Raw genomic sequence first — 12,716 nt, forward strand, 5'->3', positions numbered from 1 at the left:
ATGTGTTAAAACGATGATGAAAAAAGGTGATGACATGAGCAGTCTTTTATTTTCATACATATGACTGGGGAATATTAGATTGATGATCAGTATACCTTCTGAAATGGTGATGGAAACAAATATAATTTTTAATCAAACTAATTAGCGTTAAGCATTAGTAAAGTACATTATGCTGTTTTGTGGTGGAACATGGACAAGTGGTTTCATGGGTAGTTTTTAAAATGGGCTACACATTTCAAGTTTATTCACTTCTTGCCAGTGAGAGGATATGAAGTGAAAGATGGGTATACCAAACGGCAAAATAAAATGAATGGTGTCTGCTATCGCACTCCTCGCCCCGTTGAGTGTTCCCCTCACCTTCCCCTCCTTGATCTTGTTGCCAATGATCTGCCTCCTCTGCTGAATGATGTCAATCAGGATATCGCACTCCTCCAGGAGCTTGCCCTCCTGACGGGACGCATTCACCTGAGAACAATTCACACAGAGCATTAGATAAACAAAGGGATTGATGGATGCTGGTCATATAGAGGGGATATAAGTTTAGTGGCTCCACATCATGTTGGCCTGAGGGACAGGATGTCATTTTCATCCATCAGCCGGCCCTTCTGTCTTGAAGCAAACACTTGAGGAAGATGAGGCTTATTCAGCCATTTTGCCTCCTACTGGCTTGAGTGCTGCGTGACAAGTAAAATAAGCAGGAGGCTCTGTGGCTGCAATAGGACCAGACTGTGTCTGACATCACAACCTATTTACTATATAGTGCCCTAAAAAAAAGTCCCAAGATAGAATTCAGTGTATTGCTTAGGCAAAAATGACCATTGTGAGACAAAAAGACTGATTGATACAGTACGTGTAGGTAATTTCAAATGTACTGCTCACTATATAGTAAACTGAGTGCCCATTGTATAGGGAATATACGGACTTTTGAAGGTAGAAACTAGCCACCCTACATATATACTGTAGAGAAAGGTCAGTGCTGCACTAACTTTATATAAAAGCAAATTTAGTTTTGTGACAGTGGGTTTAAACATCTGCTTGGCCCAAATCCACAAACTGATGGCATTAAACTTTCGAAAATCTATTTAATTTAGCTGGAAGGTGTTTGGGAAAGAACAGTGTTGCTTACATTCAGCATTGTGCCATTAGGGTCTTTAGAAGAAAAATCCAGCTGCATTCGCTGACGTGTTTGATTCACTTGGAATCTTTAAAGTCTAAGCAGACTATAACTTGTTGTTTTAACTCCAATTATAAGACTGCAGGTCCTGACATAATGTGTGATTTCTCCTTGTGGTCATTTCCTAGCGCTGCTTTCAGCACCTTGTAAAGCATTTTCTTGCCGCGGCAAAGCGATAGCACAGGGAGCAATGAAAGGGAAGTCAGCTGTGAGTGTTGCCAAGCCAAAAAGTTGTTCATACACTCTCTCTTACACACACGCGCGCATGTTGACAGGTGTTTTAATAATGACATCACGGGGAGTCATTTGCCTTTCCTCCACAGAGCCAAACTGGGCTGAAAAGGACTTCATCAATATCCTCAACGTGGCCTTGTAAACTGCATTTATGTGCTTTTCTAGGCATGTGTTGCCAACAAAAACAATTTGCCACCTGGATTACATCTCGGTGCTTTAGAGTATCGGAGACATGCTTAACTGAATGCCTTCACTCTGCTGTACAGAGCAACGTCGGTGCATCTGCCTTTTCAGCACTGCTAATTGGTTTCTTCGACATCACCGCGACAGCTCTGGGGAAGCTTAAGATGTAAAACTGCTTACTCTGTGAAAAGCTTGTGTATATGTTATCTCTTTGTGCTATTTTGTACACCAATTAGCATACTCATACAGATCTAAAAATAATGGAGTTTCAGGGGTAGAAGCTTCTCTGAATATAGACTGCAAAGACACATTAAAGTTCATCTGTTTTTTAGAAGTCAGCTCGTTTGGTCTCCAGCAGATTTAGCTTCTTTTGCTGTAATTTGTTTAACCACCATTGGGTCATAAATAGTTTCCAGCAACTGATAAATGTAAATAAAACCAAAATAGGACTAAGTTTTCTTGGCTGATTGACTTTCTCTGACATTTTACGACTGTTAGTCTCAAGAACTCGATGTGAATAAAGATGACGTCCTCCAATATTGCTCATCTGACTGGAACAACCGCCCACAAGGCTGCATGAACACACAAGTCATAACGCACACACAGACACAAACACGCGCATACACTGTAGTCACTCCGCCTCCAAATGTAAGCACTCCAGTAAGAAAATTTATTTTTAAATTTCACAGGAAGACATTTGGTAGCGTAAAACATTGTAATAGTCAAGCTGCTGGTAAAGGTTGGCATGGTAAAATTGTGACACACACACACACACACACACACACACACACACACACACACACACACAGTTTGACCAGAGTCATAATGTGTCATGTAAAGATGTGGAGCATCTAATGAGTGTGGGCAGAGCCCTCTGAAGCATACATGACAGATTGCACCCTGGCAGGGACATTAAGTGATTCATTAGCCACAGAAACACACACACATACAAAAATGACTCAAGGATATCCAAACTTTCTGAAAAGGCACACCAACCAAACTTTCTGATGGGGAGATGACTTTAAAGTTTACATGCCTAATAATATATCCAGTGACCTGATGCCTGTTTGTGCAGCATTAAGCCAAAGACTTTAGAAGTATTTCTTATGTTTTTTTTTTTTGCTACAGTATAAGCAAGTTTGTGATTATATTAATTGGATTCAAACATGATTTTTCAACATGCAAAAGGCAGCAGAGAACGGTGCAAATATAGTGCGGCATTTAGATTCTAACAATTCCAGCATCTTAATTCTATTAGTCGACATGTTGCCAGCTGAAAAAGAATGGCGTATTTTAAAACGATGTGGTGCAGGAGCATTCGATTGTGGGTATGGTTAAACCAAAGCACATACTGTTTAGTGACTGGATGTGAGCTTGCAATCCTTTTTTTAGAAGACCATCCATGCCTTATTCAATTCCAATTTTCTTTTCTAAGTATGCATGAACAGTTTGGGAGAATCTCAGCAGTCATCTCCAAAGAAGCCTTTGGCAGTAGATTAATCTGATGTTAAATATTAAGAAAGCTGCCTGTGCAATGCTTTTTTTTTTTTTTTTTTTTTTTTTTTTTTTTAAGCCCTGTCACATTCATCCCTCTCATGGGCGGCTGCATGTCAAATAGCTTAATTTACTGAGTTTATGCATTTGTTTTGGCTCATGCTCACCACCAAGTTCCATCCTCTACTTGTGCAATATGACTTTTCTCACCTGAAACTTAGCAAAGTGTTACCACTGTACACTCCACAAGCTTTTAGGGCGTCAGAGTGTGCTGTGAAACCCTACTGTATGTGTGATCGTAATGCACTGGGGGGGGGAAGCGGTCAAGCATTTTCTTTTGCCCCTCGTATATGCATTATTTAATAATATCGGAGTTTTAAAGTGGAGTGTTTCCTTTTTTTGGTCCTTTTTTTAGTTTATTGAAAATGTCTGCATCATCAAAATTATTCAAGCTTAGCTAACAGAAAAACATATTTGCGTGACGATGACACAAAAACAGTTACAAAATATGCACAGCACTTTAGAAGAAGAAAAATCTCCTTAATAAATCACAATCCTCTTTCCTTGCAGTTTCTAAAGGCCTTGTCAGGCACGGAGGCTGTTCGCCATTATTCCTCAACAAAGATGTCACTGCCTTTTAACCCTGTGGCATTGCTTTATTTAAAGCTTCTTAGTAGGCCAGCGTAACATGAACAGGCAGGCTAAGAACAGAATTGTCTTCAGTAAAGCTCACTACACCCAGACATCCACAAACTTTGTTATCCTCATAGTAAACCTAAAAGAAAAGCAAACAATGTTTCACACCTTTTTAAAGGTGTTAGTTTATGCTACACGTTGTTTTAAAGATGGAATAAGTTATGCTTAAGCATTGTCAGCTGATGCTTAAGTCCATATTTTCACACCTCATAATACTCATAATAGAGAACTTAATACCAGATATAATTTAAACACTGCACCGTCATTTGAAATGATCTTTTCTTAGCATTAGCTTTGTGCGTACAATTCATTACATCTCTGCAGCTTAAGTTCACCTTCGTGTTCACCTCAGAAGTTTGACCATAAAAGAATACAGCAGGGCTGCAATTAAAGATTTTTTTTTTTTCATTATTTATTAATGGTTTAGTCTATAAAATGTCAGAAAGCACAAATTCCCAAAGCCCATGATGCCATCTTAAAATAATTGTATTGTCTGACCAACACTCCAGTCCCAAAGAGAGACCATTTTTGATTGAAAATAAATTCACAAACTATTTTCTGGCAAAAATCCTTTCAGCTCTAAAGTACATTTTCAAATTGCATAAACATTTTTTTTTACAGCCTCTATACGGTTTTAGTTTAACTGCTAACATTAGCTACGTGCTAAGCTGAATGATACTGGTCTCAGTCTTAAGTCGTGATACAGGTAACATAGGAGAGAGGCCAGTGGCTGTTTATTTGTAAACATGAAAATACAAAATTTATATTTACAATTATTACAAATTCTATTATAAATGTCTCATGCTGACTAGTCCGAGACAATAGATGGGTTGGTGGTGACCACTGTGACTCACCTCTACATGTTGACAAGTCTGGATCAGTTTCCCCATAAGAGACTCCAGCTCGTTGTTCCTCTTGATCAAACTACTCAGGTTGGAGTCCAGGGCTTGCTGTAGCAAACAAATCAAAAGAACAGAGTGAGAAACGAAAAAAGAAATGGTTGGGACATAAAGGCAAAGAAACGGACGTGGAGGGCAGGGCAGTAAATCAAAGGAGGATGAAAATGCATCAGATTTTTCCTGCTTAAGAGTCTCTGCTTACAGGAACCAAAGAAGTTGTTAGACAACCTCAGGCACTACATCACAAAACAGTTTTAGAGTTTTAGAGCAAGTGGAAAACCGGGACAGTTTAGAGATTTAAGCAGAAATGAGCAAGCAGGATTCCTCAGCGCAAGCACAGCAAAGAGAAGCAATGTTTTTCCCTCAACTCTTCCTCCTCACGAGCATCCCCCGGGAGTTGTACAGTTTTCTTCTTCCTCCTGAAGAGGTGCGCTTGCACATACCTCAGAGTGCGGGTGATACCCCTCATCCCTGTACTGCCTCCTCATCCTGCCCGGTCCGAGCCTCCGAAAGAGGAGCCTGCTCTAGGAGATGTGACTAGGACAGCCACTCCGCTGAGCACCAAGCCATGCGCAAACCCAGCCAAGCGACAAATTAGGCATGAAAAGCTTTCCTTATGAGAGCACGCAGCAGCGCTCCAGGCTAACGAACCGGCAAACAGGTGACAGTACGTCAACTCTGTCCCCTAACGCTCCTCCCTTGCTTTTCTCTAATCCTCCCCTTTTTTCACTTTTGCTGCTTTTCATCTGCCGGGGCCCAATCTGCCACCATTGCTTCCGAGACCCGTCGTATTATTGCCAAACTAAGCATGCTTAAGCCGCTCTGATGCCACGTCTCCACAGTCCTGTTTTCCAGAAGAATTAAAATCTCAAACTCAGTGAATGCTGAGATTTCCTGCATGTCTTGAAAATTGGGTTTAAGGGACATTGGAGCAGCAAGGCCGAAACAGCAAATGCCACAGATAGCTTCGCTGTGAAAGCACAGGTTTCCGAAAACTTAAATTTGAAATATTTGTATCTTCTGTTAAAACAAAATTGCTAATTTCTCAACTTTTAAAAAAAGAAAACCAACTGGCTAGATATACTACATCACAATTCACTTAACCACCTTTTAGCAGCAGTGTAAACCCAGCCAGGTTCTGACATTTATGTTGAGGATTAAAAAGGAGTTAACCCAGGGGGAATAGTGACTAACCCAGGGGTGTGTGTGTGTGTGTGTGTGTGTGTGTGTGTGTGTGTGTGTGTGTGTGTGTGTGTGTGTGTGTGTGTGTGTGTGTGTGTGTGTGTGTGTGTGTGTGTGTGTGTGTGTGTGTGTGTGTGTGTGTGTGTGTGTGTGTGTGTGTGTGTGTGTGTGTGTGTGTTAGTGGCACTAGGGGCTTAATGGCTGGCCTTAATACGGCAATGACACACAAAATCAAAAGCAGCATAAAGGTCGCCTCTGAGATGAATATGATGCTTCTTGTCGCCATTATCATCCATAGAGATAAAAATAAACTAAACCTCTTATAGGATGATGACGACCGGAATCAAAACAAGTCAGCAGCTGTGTCACGTGCAGGTTGGTGTATGCAGCTGCATGCATGCATGAACGCAAAAAGGAAAAGCATAGTATTTAATTGTCTAGCATATTGTAAACAAGCATTGAATGCAAACTTTACTTCTCCACATTAAAACACCCACAATCTGAAATGCAATAACGAAATACACAGTGACATGTACCCAAGAGATGAAAACAAGAAAAGAAACCTGCTGTCAGTCTCCATGCCTCTGCGTGGCTGTACATTTTATACACACACACGCACAAGGCATATACACATTTACTCTTTGTAAATGTGGTCAGAATTGGACATGAAAGGGTTGATCACCTGACAATCATCCTGCTTGTTTATTCTCTCTCTCTCTCTCTCTCTCTCTCTCTCTCTCTCTCTCTCTCTCTCTCTCTCTCTCTCTCTCTCTCTCTCTCTCTCTGCCTATCCTCATTTTCAGCTGCCAGTCCGAGCTGGATTTGTACCCCCAAACACTGTCTGTTAAGCTCTGAACCAACTAGTCTAAGCCGTGTCGATTTGATGAGTTTTTAGATATACAATAAGCCAATGGATTCGGATTAATTTAGCGTTTAATAATTTCCCACACTTAAAAACAAGTAGCGGAAAGTAACTCTTACTCAAGTATGGTAGATAAGTACATGTTTAGAAGTTTTGGCCTCCCTGTTCTCCATTTCTTCCTGATTATGGACACCTTGTCTAGAATTATCCATTACGTAACATTTAAATCTAAGTATTTATTTGTTCCACTTTGTTTTACAAAGTTAGAAAAGTAATGTTTAAGTCAAGCCTGATTTTCTCTTACAAATAAAAGAATGCTCCCAGTCACTTTCACACAGTGAGGCACACACATTAAGCCTCAGGTACCGGGACTAAAAACGTCAGATCCATGCAGCCCTAATTAGAGTTGCAAAAAACATGTGGATTAGTGACCGACCATCATGTCATTAAAGGTAAGGCATGGTGGGCTACTCCATCTTTGAGCAATACATTTCTGTGCATGCGTTTTCATAAGATATTTTTTTTGCGTAGAAGTATTTCTAAAAAGCAACTAAACGCCAGCTATAAATCTTGTTTTTAGTGACCTCCAGTGTTCCTCTCACTCTGCTGCAGTGATATACAAGTGTACTCTGGGTTGTGTCATCACGCTGTGACATCACACCTGGTTGGGGTTACCTTTAATGAAACATGTACATAAAAATGTACTTCTCATAGATAGGGTAGCCTGTCATGTCTTGTCTTTTTTAAAAAAAGGAATCCTAATAAGGATTGATGTGGTAAGTCTCTAATCCACACAGTGATGTGTATGGTCACATGGAGGCAGACAAAACTCTCCTGTGATTCCACTGTAGGAGACGAGAAGAATAGTGAAATGTCTTGAAATGTAAATGTCTAAAAATAGTTTGTTTTGTTTATGGAGTGTGGTCAGATGACAGAAGTAGCGCCAGTTTTGTGTTTTTCAAAGGAAAGCCGGTTCCCTCCACAGCATCTGCTCTTAATCAGTGGGAAGCTGCTCTGCTGCAGCACACTCAGATCCTCTCACAGCTTCTTCTTCTATCACCCCACAAGAATCCACTCTTTGAAACCGAGGCAAACTTTTCATCACCTAACGTCGCCCTGTCAGCTGAAAAACAAAAATGTTGTGTGGCTCTTGATGTTTTCTGCCTTTGTCATTAGTGCACTGTTCATATGTGCAAGAGCGGCTGCGGGTGCAGGCTATGAGTGAGCTAAATCACCCTAAAGCACTGCTGATAAGCTAAGACTGCCTGCGAGGGGAACACACACACACACACACACACACACACACACACACACACACACACACCCATACACTACGTAGATGGAGACAGGTAGACAAGTGAACTGAAAACTTCAGAGGAGCTACATCTTTTTTGAGATTTACTGTGACACTGAGCAGGATTTTGTTCTCAGGAATCCTTACCCAGCTCTCTCTCTCTCTCTCTCTCTCTCTCTCTCTCTCTCTCTCTCTCTCTCTCTCTCTCTCTGTGTGTGTGTGTCTTCGTGGGGTTCAAAAACCGTGAGTCCAGTATACCTGTGGGGTCCCAAAATGGGGTCCAAAATGCTGGACCCCACAAGTTTAAAGGGCTGTTTGAGGGTTAAGACTTGGTTGTAGGATTAGGGATAGAATTGGGTAAGGGTTAAGGTTAGGCATTTAGTTGTGATGGTTAAGGTTAGGGTAAGGGGCTAGGGAATGCATTATGTCAATGGTGGGTCCCCACAAAGTGTCTGTTTTGTGCACTTTTTACACAATTTATCATCAATATGTCTTCATTGCATATAGGGTGTTCTGTATTTAATAGAGGGCACCGTTGTGTTTGCTCGACACCCACTTTTCTACCAGTGAGCTCCTCTGTAAATTGGAAACTGTGTGTGTGTCAAAGTCCAAGAGAAACCGATGACTCGGGCTTGAAAACAAGCCTGACTCAAAAGCAAAGCACAACAGAGAAAAACCAAAAACAAAGAATGGAAGGAACATTGTGCTAGGGGAATTTGGGAAAGGATGGGGTGTGTGAGGTTGTGTTTGACTGTGGAAAAGGAAAATTCCATGTAGAAAGACAGAAAGTAAGACCGTGAGGGCTGCACTGTAATTTCTCAAATAATGGCTTTAATTGAAGAGAGAACCAGACTTTATTTTGGACAGGCTTCTATTCCAAAACTGTGGGGTTAAACTGGTGGCTCTCTCACAAACTGGGACAAATTTCACGATACTTAAAACAAACCTAGGGGTTAATAACAGAGCTGTACCCACTCGATCGTTCTCTGTGACATGTTTTCATGCTAATTGAATGTGTTCGTAGCTTGAAACAAGCTAGCGCGGACCACTGATTAGCTTACAACGCTAGTTGTTATAAAGACAGCCGCGTTCTTGTATACAGGCGGCTGCCGTCTTGGGAGCTACTGTCTTACCCAAACTATCTTTTTAATAAACTGTCTGTAAACTTACAACGTTCTCAATGCTTCGGTTAACATTTAGGGGCCCTCATTATGCTACCGTTGAAGTGTGGTGATATTTTGAGCCTTTTTAGTGGCATAAATAGCGATTTGTTTTTATTTTCCCTGAGCCCCGAATACTAGCGTTGTAAGCTAATCAGCAGTCCACGCTAGCTTGTTTCAAGCTACAAACACATTCGATTAGCGTGCAAACATGTCCCAGAGAACGATCGAGTGGGTACACATCTGTTATTGACCCCTAGATTTGTTTTGTGCCGGAATTGTCCTTTAACCTTACACTATGAGTAGTGATGCATCAATTCAACGCATGATTGAGAGTTAAAAGACAATGTACCAAATTAAATATATTCCAAACTTTCTTTACATTCTGTAATGCCTTGTGATTACTAAGAAGAGCAAACCTTTGAGTCTTTTTACTCCCCTTGTTTACATCCTGAAGAGGCCTTTTTTTTTCTTTTCTTTTTTCCTTCATTTTTCCTCTTTTTAAATAATACATTACCAGTGATTGATGTTCTCCTAAACACATGTCTGGTAAATATCATGTTATACGCTAAATTTATGAGTTGGCAAAAGATTGCCTGAATTCTCCCTCAAACAACATTCATCAAATCAGAGTTATGGGATAAAAATAAGCGGAAAGGATGCATGTACACTGGTTGTTATTCAAATTGTGTATTATGCAGTTGTATTTGCAAGAGCTGTTGAAATGGGATAGGCTTTGACAACCTGATACGCCATTGTGATAATATGCCAATGTTGCATTTACAGCTAGTTTCTGCCTCCCCCAGGGCATCACAAAATCAGCTAGCAAGTTTAAGGGACCATAGCTTTAATTTCTAGTCTTTGTTTTATTTTTTATTTTTTTAATTGTCATTAGATGATCGAGGCATTAAGCTTTTTTATTTTAAACAGTAAAAACTGAAAAGCTATTTTTGACTGCCCCCTCTGAAAGATTCAAGTCTGTTGCACCTCTGACCACACCCCACACTCATGGGTGTGATGTCACAATGTACACGTTAACACCCTAAAGTACACTTCCACATCACTGCAGCATGGTGAGAAGTTACACCACAGAAGAAGATTTTTAGCTAACTCTTTAAGATTTCCTTGAAGGTAAGTTTGACGTTGGAATTTAGGTAGAAATTGTCCACGTAATAACATTATATTAATATTAAGGAAGTAAGGGAATAAGTGTATTTGTGATATAAAGGAAGAATGAGGCAGCCGTAGGACATAAAGGTAGATATTTTGCTTATCTGCAAGGCTGTGAATCAAATGGTTTGTGTCTGTTCATGTTTTATTGTGCATGTTGGCACTTTGACAGCCCAAAGTATGTTGTTTCGACAATAAAGGGCAGCGGATTAAACCAAATGGATTATATATAAACACAACAAACCTATGATTTGAAACTAAAGCAGACACACGCGCACACACAGCAGTGCCCATCTTTTATCCTCAAGGTTCTTTCTCCTCAGAGCCAGAGCCAAGGACTTTAAAAGCTATTCCCAGCCGCCTCCTCCGTCAATTTACTGTGACGGGGGTAATTTTATCTCTGAGAAAGGATGGGTGTTCCCACAATAACCTCTGAGGCTCTTATCAGACACACCACCACTGCCACTGAAAAAAGGAAACCATTCCAATCATCTGGTATTCTTTTCTTTTTTTTCCCCCTGTGCCAAGTGGGGATATCTCAAATTCCAGCGTCGGTGCAAGAAGAGATGAGCATGAAATGGTCTGGAAAATATGACCGAAACAGTTTTGACTTGTTAGATTCCAAAATAAAAGAAAAAACATCATATCTGAGTAAAAGAGAGTTACTGTTGTAACATCTTAAGTATTCCAAGTTTGGGTTGCCTGATGGAGGCTTTTCATGCCTGTTCTGTGCCTACTCTTTTACAAAGTTTTCTGTCTTCATGAATTAAAAATCAAAAGTGTTGTTCAGCATGAATATTGCGTGGCGGTTTGGTTGTTTCCTGTGGTAATTAGCTTTGATCGAGACCTCAATTTAGTTCCAACGGTACCCTGTTTCAGTTTCTTGTTCAAAACTCTATTTGCCACTAAACTCTTAAAAGCTTTAACTCAGTTCAGCAAAGCCAGTACAAATATATAAAAAGTAACCAATTATTTCAATTCAAATTGACATGTTTTTCATAATCCTAATTGAAGATGCGATTTACTGTTTCTATCAAGATTTGTTTGTTTATAGTTAGAATAAATAAGCCTATACTGAAACAAATTAAGGTTAAGTGAAGTGACTTGTACAGAACTTAGCGTTCTACTTTGAAACAGAATTTAGCCTGAGGTTGAGATATATATATATATATATATATATATATATATATATATATATATATATATATATATATATATATATATATATATATATAATTTAAGCCTCACTGCTATTTTTGACGAAAAACAAAGTGGACAAAAAGAAGAAAAAAAAGTTGTAATGTTAAAAAGTGTATGTAAGTATCGTTGTCTTTTTGATTTACATGATTCACATGATATAAAAAGAACAGTATAACTAGCATTATTCCTTCTTGCAAACATACATATTCTTCTTCATGTACTCTTATAAATATTACACTAATATCGAAAAGTTACATTTACAACATCTTCGTATACATATAAATATTCCTATACATAAAAAGTATAGAATGTAGTAACAAAATATGCTGTGCTGCGATTCTTCAGCTAAAGGCTAACAGGGTCTTAACCCGTGGTTTGTATCAAACTCCCGTCATGTGCCAGCTGGCTGCCGTGAGGCTTTTGAGGCCTAAGAGGTGGTGAATCCCCTCCAACTTCTGCTAGAAAAGGCACATTTGTTTTCTGTGCATGTCTTATCTTCAGATTATTGTAAGGGTAGAGGGCAGATAGGGGGTCCCTAGAATACTGAATGTGTTTTGCAGACATGCATGCATGGGTGTGTGTATTTGTGTGTGAGAGACAGACGTTTTACTGTTTTTTTATGATTTTTATTTTTTAGGAATAAAGTAAACTTAAAAGAAAGTGTAATTTATACTTTAATAGGCTAGCTGGGATTACTGATTCTGGCCAGCTACAGTAGCTTTAACTTGATATAGCTCTCATTCTTTAGCTGTCTAGTTGGCTGTCTCATTTCTAATTGTTTTGGATGTTAGAGGAAAATAAACTCACTCATATTTTGAGCTGTTAACCCCCAATTGTTGTGTTTCAAAGCACCAACAGGGATGACGGTGTCCTCCGGCAATTCATTTAAATTGTGTGAGAGTGAATCACACGTGAACCCTCTCATGCAACCTTTAATGCTGAGATGAATTCTATTTAAAGTATTTTGTCAGGGTTGGGAATACACAGTAGGGATTCCCAGTATGTCACATCATGTATCTGTGCTTTTTGTGTTATAGCAGATAATTAGCCTGTACAATAACTGCTGGGTGCGCTCACCTGTGCTACGTTACATTCTCTCGGAAGACTAGAGGGAGCATGATAATTAGATGATGCACTGACCCCGTAGCTTTCCCACTAATTATTAATC

General features: G+C 39.7%; 1 protein-coding gene and 1 long non-coding RNA gene across 2 annotated transcripts in view; one reads left to right on the top strand and one right to left on the bottom strand.

Moving 5' to 3' along the window:
- Window positions 1-12,716, top strand: part of LOC114550886 (uncharacterized) — a 161,319-nt gene that overhangs the window by 13,658 nt on the left and 134,945 nt on the right. The gene's annotated exons all lie outside the window — the stretch shown is intronic.
- Window positions 1-12,716, bottom strand: part of LOC114550884 (E3 ubiquitin-protein ligase Midline-1) — a 38,327-nt gene that overhangs the window by 8,773 nt on the left and 16,838 nt on the right. The window contains exons 3-4 of the mRNA XM_028571844.1: window positions 4,636-4,731; window positions 358-465 (exon numbers count right to left, since the gene is read on the bottom strand). Coding sequence (XP_028427645.1) covers window positions 358-465; window positions 4,636-4,731 — 204 coding nt within the window. The remainder of the gene's footprint in view (window positions 1-357; window positions 466-4,635; window positions 4,732-12,716) is intronic.

Source organism: Perca flavescens, chromosome 24 (genome assembly GCF_004354835.1).
Source record: "Perca flavescens isolate YP-PL-M2 chromosome 24, PFLA_1.0, whole genome shotgun sequence".
NCBI lineage: Eukaryota > Metazoa > Chordata > Actinopteri > Perciformes > Percidae > Perca > Perca flavescens.